General features: G+C 41.0%; 1 protein-coding gene across 3 annotated transcripts; it reads left to right on the forward strand.

Annotated features, from left to right (window-relative positions):
• The first annotated feature begins 511 nt into the window (after positions 1-511).
• LOC130267423 (cold-inducible RNA-binding protein B-like) lies at positions 512-8,701 on the forward strand. Of its 3 annotated transcripts, XR_008843188.1 has the most exons (8): positions 512-891; positions 1,374-1,485; positions 2,394-2,500; positions 3,363-3,486; positions 3,622-3,706; positions 3,786-3,853; positions 7,001-7,267; positions 8,310-8,701. XR_008843188.1 is itself a non-coding variant. In XM_056517236.1 (7 exons), exons 2-7 carry the CDS (start codon positions 1,380-1,382, stop codon positions 7,003-7,005), a joined length of 495 nt encoding a protein of 164 aa, XP_056373211.1. In that variant the 5' UTR covers positions 512-891; positions 1,374-1,379; the 3' UTR covers positions 7,006-8,701. The 3 variants fall into 3 exon arrangements, 2 of the variants coding, with proteins under 2 accessions (XP_056373211.1, XP_056373204.1); XM_056517236.1 differs by having other exon boundaries at positions 7,001-8,701; XM_056517229.1 differs by lacking the exons at positions 7,001-7,267; positions 8,310-8,701 and adding an exon at positions 4,085-6,864 and having other exon boundaries at positions 734-891.
• Positions 8,702-9,488: the final 787 nt, after the last annotated feature.

A 9,488-nucleotide genomic window follows, 5' to 3' on the forward strand; every position in this document is an offset into this window, starting at 1 on the left:
TGCATTCTGTCAGTGTAGCATAATTTGGTGAACAAAAGACAACCCAAAACCTTCTACTCCACTTGAATATTTATAATTCCCCCAATGTCATTTAGGAACATGTCTATAACGCACAGAGCTGCATTTTTCATAAAATTGACAATACAATAGTATTTATCCTTTCTAAGAGACTGCATTCTCTGTTTAAAATCTAGACTCCAGGCCAAAGAATGTTTATTTGTACTGCCTGTGTGTTATGAGGCAAGTTATTGTAACCGCCAACAAGAAACACGTGTCTCCTCAAGCAGTCGCCATTTTGAGGTCTCGTGCAGCAGTAGAAAGCAGATGGTAGGACGGCAGGGTTATGATAGACTGTTGTCCCTACTGGATATAACGTTACTAGTGAATAGTACGTGATTCCTCTGATTATAAGTGCGCCAGGCATATTCCGCACACATTTATTTCTCATAAAAACTAGTCAGTGACTTCTTCAATGGGACCTAAAATGGCGCCTAAAAGCGCTGCTGCAACATCCTCGCTTGTCTGTAATGGCGGAAGACGCTCCCCCTCCCAACTAACGCTATTCACACCCCACTACACTACGATGTAATATGAGAAAGCAGCCGTGAGTCGTAATGTTTATAAATGCGACTACAAAGACATTTTCCTACAGTTTTTGCCATTTGAATACAGCCTCCAAGATATTCCCGCTGCATAGGTCCAGAAATCACGCCTTGGAGAGAACCGCTCACCCGTAAGCGGTACTTGGTACAGTCCGCCATGTCAACGAATACTAATGAAGTGGGCGGGGACACCGACAGTATATTATAGCGAGAGGCGAAGCATTTGCGCACTCTGAATTACTGTTCCTGAAGTGATTTTCTTGTTGTCGGGACAAAGGATACCTATAAGGTGAGGGGAAAAAAAGCCGCCGTGCGCCACCAGATTATCCCTTATTTGTGGGTGTTCTATGCGTGTCCTTGATAAGTTCGGACAGTTATGTTTTATTCTATTGAGTAGATTCCCATTAGATGTTGTGCATGTTTGGCTGTGTAATGGTTTGTGAATAGCGAGCCATGCGGTGTATAAGGTGTCCTGAGCTTCAGGCTGCCCACCGTGTCCCTGCTGTTTCCTGGGCGGAGGCGCCATCTTGGTTTCTTTGTAGTAATGTTTTATTCTATTGAGTAGATTCCTATTAGATGTTGTGCATGTTTATCTGCCTGTGTAATGGTTTGTGAATAGCGAGCCATGAGGTGTCCCTGCTGTTTCCTGGGCGGAGGCGCCATCTTGGTGTCTTTGTTGTAGCCGCGTGTTTATGGCGCCTTTCAGCCGGCAGACGCCATTTTGTAATCCTGTCAGCTGTGTCTTAACCCGAACTCTCCTGTTCCTCGCAGCTCATCATGTCTTCTTCAGATGAAGGAAAGCTTTTTATTGGAGGTCTGAGCTTCGATACCGATGAACAGAACCTGGAGGAGGTGTTCGGCAAGTACGGACAACTGTCTGAGGGTAAGTTCTCTACAAGCTACACCACTGATTCTGCTTCTGACACGGCTGTCCCTTAGGCTGGCCTAATATGCATGTATTGTGAATGCAAGTCCCAGCCCATCCTGTTTCTGATCTAAGATTTAGTTAAAAAAAAATTTTAAATTGGAAAAGGGGGGGGTGATTTGGACTTTTTTATTAGGGAAAGGTTTTTTTTTTCTTCAGTATTATAGCTCCCATAGGGGGGGCTATAACACTGCACACACTGATCTTATAGACTGATCCGTGTTATCGGCGGTCGATTGCTCAACCTGCATCTCAGGCTTGGAGCGATCAAGCGCCGAACGGACGCGCCAGAGGAAAGTGCTTGTGTCCTAGCAGATCGGGACACCACATTTTCACTGCGGTGGTCCCGATCAGCCCCACTGAGCATCTGGGAAGAGTTTACTTTCATTATAGACACGATTTTCAAAGTTGGTCAATAGCACAGCTAAAGGGTCGATAACGCGCGCTGCTGCACGTTATCACTGGGTCCCGACATGAGTTACGCCAGGACCGACCCGATATGACACGGGGTCACCGCGTTATATCGCGGGTGGCGGCCAAGGACTTAATTATATGTCCTTGGTCGTTAAGGGGTTAATGGTCCTATTTTGTTATACCTCGCTCAAGATATTTAATAATAAAGAAAACAATCTATAGGTGGCTACTCTGTCACCCTGAGACAAACCTAACAGTCCTGGCAGGGATGGTTGAATCAAATGGTTAAACCAAAGCAGTCTCTTATTAAAGGTGAAATGTGTTTATTTTTTGGAAATTCCATAAATATACTAATCTTCATGGTTAAAATTGGTACAGGTTTGTTTAGTAAACTTCTTGTTGTGTCTCTTTGGTGCCTATCTGACGTTTGCTTTCTCCCCTAACTTTTCCAGTGGTGGTTGTGAAGGACCGTGAGACACAAAGGTCTAGGGGTTTTGGGTTTGTTACATTTGAAAACCCAGAAGACGCAAAGGATGCCAAGGAAGCAATGAATGGAAAGGTGAGGTTTAGTGCCGTTGATAAGAGTACAAATGCAAGACTAAGTCGGTTACATAAACACAAGCAGGTAATATAATAGGAAATAAGTTTAGCAATGTCATGAAATATTTACAGAAAGTAGATGTATAAAACAAACTTAAGCAGATGAGGTTGGAAAATCAACAGTAAATTTAGGCATTCCTTTGATAACCCCTGTCCTTTAAAGGCAAATCTTATACAGTGGTCCCTCATGTTACAATATTGATTCCAGGACAACCATTGTATGTTGAGACCATAACTCCTTGAAAACCTGATAACTTGTTCTGAAGCCACCAAAATGTCATCCAAACATTCCTTGGATAACCTCTGTCATGTAAAGGCAAATTTTATGTAAGGGGAAGTTAGCTCAGGAATGTGTTTATCATGTGACTAGGACCCTAGATATTGCCTCAAGTGCAATATAGATTCTGTTCATATTCTAGTAGCTAGGTAAATGCATAAGAAGCACTGACGCCAAAATGGATGTATAGTAAAGAGATGAGTAGATCAGCTCACCAGTTGTGCATCCCATCTAGGGCACGGCAACACCAAAACTTGAGATGGAGAAAATGCCAGTGTGGAATATGCAGCAAGTTCTGTTGAATAAAATCAAGAACACAGGTCAGGGAAAAGACATGACGCGTTTCAGGTCTGAACTGCACTTAATCATATCACAAAGGGTGGTTCACGCCTGAAACGCGTCATGTCTTTTCCCTGACCTGTGTTCTTGATTTTATTCAACAAGCGGGACTTTCTGCATTTTCCACGCTGGCATTTTCTCCTCCTCAAAATGGATGTATAGTTTTATCCTAGAATGCTGACCGGAGTTTTTCCTTTTTTATCAGTCTGTTGATGGAAGACAGATTCGTGTTGATCAGGCTGGCAAATCTTCAGGTGACAGACGTGGAGGTTATAGAGGAGGATCATCTGGAGGACGAGGATCTTACCGTGGTGGCCGTGGAGGACGTGGTATGTAATGGGCTGCTTTCCTGGGTTGTCAATATTGCTTTTTGTCAGGCATTTCTATTTGCTAAGGTTGTGCTTTTCAGCCCGACAGAATTACGTCCCGTATGACATTGAAGTTAACCCGTTTTTCTTTTCTAGGTGGTGGGGACAGAGGCTATGGAAGCAGTCGGTTTGATAGGAGTGGAGGTTATGGTGGCAGTGGTGGATCCAGAGATTATGGAGGGTAAGATCTGAGATCTATGGTGACTCGGGTAAATAAGCTACATGCTTTTATTTGTCTAGTAATGTTGTTCTATCTTTAGTGGAAGGAGTCAAGGAGGGTATGGTGACCGATCAAGCGGATCCTACAGAGACAGCTATGACAGCTATAGTAAGTAATTTAGTCAAAGGGCGTGTGGTGTCTTGGGTGGCTAAAGGCTTTACTAAGGTATATAGTGGTGGTCAGCTGCCAATTTACGGGCTGCATAAAATCTGATACATACCTTAGTGGTGCTATAGTTGTCATTCTACATGGGTGGGTTTTGACATCTAGTGTAGGGGGTGTTATGTTCTGACCTATGCTTCAAGTGACGTTACAACTGTGCCTACTTCTTGTTCTCAGCTTCACAAGACTAAAACTCCTGACTCAAGATCATCCTTCCAGTGGCTGTATTTATAAAGATTTATGGAGCTTCACAGAACAGTTAATGTGTTCACCTTTAATACCAACTTGTTATGATGTTCTGACAGCCTCGCTGGTAGTACATGGAACAGTTGTACTTGTAACATTAAGACTGTTACATTGGTTTTAATGTTATGGTTTTTCTGTTCTATTGGGCTGCTCAGATGGGAGCTCCTTATTGCAATTTTAAGTTGGCAAATACTTTGGTGACAGACTAGTTCTGCAGATGGAATTGTTTTAATGTGTGAGCGCTATTCTGTATCAAGATCTATGATGACATAAAGTTCTGTTCATAGTGAAGGGGACTGAGACCCTGGAACTTTTTTTATTGAGCTTATAACTGAAATAATGAAATCTTTCTGTATAACAAGGCAGGGTAAAGCATGGGTGCACTGTAAATAGCAGCTAGACCTCCTTGATATGTCTAAAGAGAATCTAATATTACAAATTCTTGAAAATGTTTGTTTATATTGTCCTTTTTTTTTTTACTGAAGAATGCAAGCTTTGTATTCACTTGGTTAAATTGTATTTTTACTTTCATTTGGCTTCACGAAGCCTATTAAAAGACCATCTGAAAAGAAATGCTGCTCTTGACATTTACCTTCTACACAACACTGATTAGGCTGATGTCGTACAGTTAGGTTGCATGGCTGCTTTTGCTTTTAAGCTGTAGTGAGTTCTATTGTGTAGGTTTTTCAAAACTTACAACTGAAAATAAGTTTTAATGTTATATTCACACAGCAGATATACTGCAGATTTGTTATGCAGAATATCTACTACAGTTCTACGATACCCTTACAGTTCAAACATGGCCCACATTTATAATAATTCAGCGTCCTGGCATCATGCTGCCTGCGATGGTTTTATGAAACTGAGTTTTTTTTTTATTTACATAAGTTTAGGATAACATTAAAAAAAAATCTACAATGGGATACTGGGCTACGTCCCAGGTTCTGCTTGTCTTTCGGATTTATATGCTCTTGTTTCTTTCTTTTGTGAAAAACTTAATAAAAAATTAGTTTAAAAAAAATCTACAATGGGAGAAATCCTTTTCAGCAGTTTCCCATGTAATCTTACCACTTTCTGGCCCACCATGTGACTATAACTTGTTGCCTATGGGTAAAACTGTTTGTCTATGTGAAAGTAGAGGATGGAAGTTAGAAACTGAGGTTCTGCAGTGAGGGAGCACTATAGGAACTACACAAGTGTGGAGACTTTCTCTAGCAGTTGTCAGCAAATCATGATGGGAGTTTGTCTATTCACACTGGCTTCTGCCTAATGTTTTGCTTGCTATGGGGAGATTTTACACCTTGCAGAGTAAATGTTGCCCATAGCAACCAGATTGTTCCTTTAATTTTTCTACACTGTGTAATAACCCTGCAGCAGTCTTTCAAGTGTTTGTTCTTTGGACTACACCTTTTAGGCCCAGATTTATTATACTATGTGAGATTAAAATGGGAGCGATTTTCCCACAGCAACCAATCACAGCTCAGCTTTCACATTACCGAAGCTCGTTAGCTGAGCTATGATTGGTTGCTGTGGAAACATTTATCCAGTTTTTCTTGCATAGTTTGATAAATCTGTGCCTTAGTACCTGTTAACTTATGAAATAGCCTACCCTTTCTTTTTGCTGTGCATATCAGTAAACCATTTAAAACTCATTGGTATTTTAAAGTTGGTGTTGGAGGATCACAGGTCTCCTCCTGGACCACCACAATCCTTCAGAAAAAGGCTATATAGAGCAATCATTCAGTGTGCCACAAACAGAGGTGGAATCCACATGAAAATGTAGCTAAATCTGATGGTTTAAATAATAAAAAAAAAATTGCCCTATCAGCCTGTAATCCTGCAATCTAATTTACATAGCACCTTTTTTTTTATTTATTTTTTTACATTTTAAAGGTTATTCACAGAATGTTATAAACATCTTAAGATTTAGATGCTAATTACACTAATCTCAAAATAGTAATTCCACAGCGCCTGTCATACTTGGGGGGGACCTGATACTGCATCAGGCCTGTCTGACTTTTTGGCAACTCATGTCTGTCACACCATACATTTTTGTACAGATACTGAGTAATGTGTATTGAGCTACTCAAATGTCTGACAGATGGCCCTGCAAGGTGTCTGCTTGAAATGAGACTAAACTTTGCTTGGTGCTGTGGGTCATTCATTCTGGCTTAAATTAAGCCAGATTTCTGGGAGAACTGCAGTAGTAGTTTCATAGGCTAATTTAAACAAATGGATTTCCACCTATAACATTAGCTGCAGATGAGTTCAGACTTTTTTTTTTAGATAGTGGGAATGAAAATGTTAGTACAATTGTATTGCCTTCTGAGAATCTCCTGCTAGAATACAGACGCTACAGTTTCCTTGGAGAAGTCAAGTGTTGTGCATCCTGTGAAGCCTGACGAAATCTGCTCTTGGCTAGTTCAGTTATGGAATTAGTCCGGTATTTTGAGGTAACTCTTTTGCTCATGTCCACATCCCTCTTTCTTGAGTTCATGATGTGCTTGTGAAAACACTAGCTTTAATTCACTCTTGTGCTGCTGTGCTACTCTTCATTGATAAAACATGTCTGCAGTGCTTGACAGTTTGGCTACTGCCAATTACCCAGAATATCCTAGCAAGCTTTTTCACTACATTTAATTTTTATTCCCACTACCTCCTTTTTTTTTTTTTTTTTTTTAGTATGTTACATTTTGTTTTTCCCCTATTGTCCTATCGCCTACCCAAAATGTTAGAGCCAGCAATCTAGACTAAAGTCAAAATACAACTGTCCATTTCTAAGAGTGTTAAACCTACTGTGGTTGCCTTTTTAGCTAAGCTTACAAAAGTTTATATTTTGTTTTTCAGGATGAAGCTGGCACGTTGATGGAACAAGTTTTGCAGGAATAGAAAATGGCTAATTCCCCCCAAAAAGGGCACCACACCTGTCCTCAGGTTGTAAGGGGTGTTGAAACTACAACATTCACTTTCAGTAAAATGGCTGCAATACCACACAACCCAAGTGCAGATGTGGTGCGTTTTTTGTTTTTTTAAATCCTGGGTAACCAGTTTACATCCAACAAGCTAAGCGACAACAGCAGTCTTTAAAGTGTGATATTGCAAAGTGCCCATTAGGTAGGTTGGTTTTTAGATCTTAAACAGATGTTAAAAACAATAGTGAAAGGAATAGTTCAGTTTCACAAAACTATCCCCAGGATAGGGGATAAGTGTCAGATTGCCAGGGAGATCGACCATAGGGCCCCCCCCCCCGGAAATTTCCCGATCAGCACCCCAGCTTTTTCATGAATGCTGTGTTGACCACAGTGCAAACCTGTGGCAGACATTCCTCCTTCATATGTCTATATGGGAGAGTCAAAGATACCTGATTGCCCCCATTCATGAGGAGAGTAGGGCAGGGGTCTCAGCAGTCAGGCCCCCCACAATCTGACACAAATCCCTATCTGCAGGAAAAGTTTTGTGATACTGGATTACTGTACATGTTTACGTTGTAAAAATTACTGCAAAACGGCCCATGCAAATTTGGCTCACAATGTAGAACATATGGTTTGCATTATGGATGTTGTGAAAGAGGATGACACTTTTTTTTTTTTGAAGGGGTGAATTAAAAGGGCACAGATGCACTAAAGTATTACCATTGTATAAATCACTTCAGACCACACATTTAATATAGTGTGCAGTACAGGGCACCAGTGTACAAGAAATTATACGGTGGAGCTGAAGTGGGTTCAGAGAGAACTAGAGTAAGGCATGGAATTGGAGGACTATAGTACCTCAAAAGATTATCAACAATAGGGCTTAGTTAAGAAAGATCGCTAAGGGTTAACTAGGAACTATGTTTAATGAGGTTGCTTATATTCCCTTATTGACTTATGCAAAGAAGATGAAAGGGGACCTGTCATTATTAACATGCTACTGTTATCACGGCCATCTCCCTTTCCAATCAGCCTTGCCTGATTTCTACCTAGATGGGGAGATCAGTAGGGTGTGTAGAAGCAGACAGGGACCACACCAATGACTCTTGGTTTGGGCAGCATGAAATTGTTGTTTCTTGGTTTAAGTATGAGAAAAATGAAGCCCAGCTATATGGGCAGCTACCAGAAGTATAGTTCAGTAATCAGCATTTTAGCTGTACTAACTTTTTTTTTTTAATCCTTAGGTGCATCGTATGAGTGACTTAGATCTGGATTATTATTTGAAAATAAAGTTTCATAAAATTTTTTTTAAAGAATTTGGTCTGTTTTCTTAGACCCCCGCGATCTGAAGTAGACTGTGTTGACATTTAAATGCAACAAAACAGGAGACCCAGGAGGACCCCTCTGCTGACAGACAAAAAAAAAAAAAACGCCTACATTTTGCCAAAATGAACATGAGTTAGCTAAAATCCTTCTGGGAAAACATCTTGTGGACAGATGAGTCCAAGATTCTTGGTTAAACACATCATTATGCTATTTACCGAAAACGGAATGAGTCCTAAAACGAAAAGAACACAGTACCTACTGTGAAATATGGTGGAGGTTCAATGATGTTTATTAAAAAAAATAAACGGGGTCTCCGTATTTTCATTCTCAGCCAGATACCACCCAAGTGGCAACAGCCTGACGATACCAGAGCCATTGTTACTGGCCCTACCCAGCCTGTTACCGCCTAGGCCCAGGAGTGCCATTTTTGATGTTCCAGTTGTGTTGGTACCGGCACCCCTGTGGCGGTGGGTACAGTGGTAATTGGGGGTTAGCACTAGCTGTTTTTGGGGCTAATGTTAAGCCCCTGCTTAGTAATGGATTCCGTCTATTAGACAGCTTCCACTACTAAGGCTGAAAATTCAATAAAAAAAAACACATTGGAAAAATTCTTATTTTTAAAAAAAAAAGCACTCCCCCACAGCCCTCTAACCATTTTATTAAAAGGAAAATAAAGTTCATCTGCAGTAGTTCTCCGGATCCGCCGTAATTCTCTGCATACACAGATCTGAAACGAGAAGAAAAAAAAAAAACACAAAATTGGTTAGTACATTTTTGGTGCGCTCTAGTGGAAAGAGCGCCCATATCGCAATGTCTTCCCAATTGTTGCAAAACTTCCAGCATGCTGGGAGTTGTAGTTTAGCAACACCTGGAGTCTCCCTGTCTGGGAAGACACTGCCAGATGGGTCTGTTCATTTTACAAAACGTATAATGTGAACAGAGCCTCACACCCTTACCAACCTGGCTCCCATCTGAAGCTCCGCCCCCTAATGATGTCACCACTAGGGTGTGGAGCTACATGGACCAAGCCAGGACTGGAGGGAAGTTACCGGACTTCGTCTTCTGTGTATATATAGTGTATACCGCCCAAAGGGTTA

This window comes from Hyla sarda, chromosome 1, assembly GCF_029499605.1.
Source record: "Hyla sarda isolate aHylSar1 chromosome 1, aHylSar1.hap1, whole genome shotgun sequence".
In the NCBI taxonomy this organism is placed as follows: domain Eukaryota; kingdom Metazoa; phylum Chordata; class Amphibia; order Anura; family Hylidae; genus Hyla; species Hyla sarda.

Excerpts from the sequence above, each read along its gene's own strand:
- LOC130267423 (XM_056517229.1), top strand. The coding sequence starts at position 1,380 with ATGTCTTCTTCAGATGAAGGAAAGCTTTTTATTGGAGGTCTGAGCTTC. Across the intron at positions 3,487-3,621 it reads TGGTGGCCGTGGAGGACGTG|GTGGTGGGGACAGAGGCTAT; the intron begins GTATGTAATGGG and ends TTTCTTTTCTAG. Across the intron at positions 3,707-3,785 it reads GGATCCAGAGATTATGGAGG|TGGAAGGAGTCAAGGAGGGT; the intron begins GTAAGATCTGAG and ends TTCTATCTTTAG.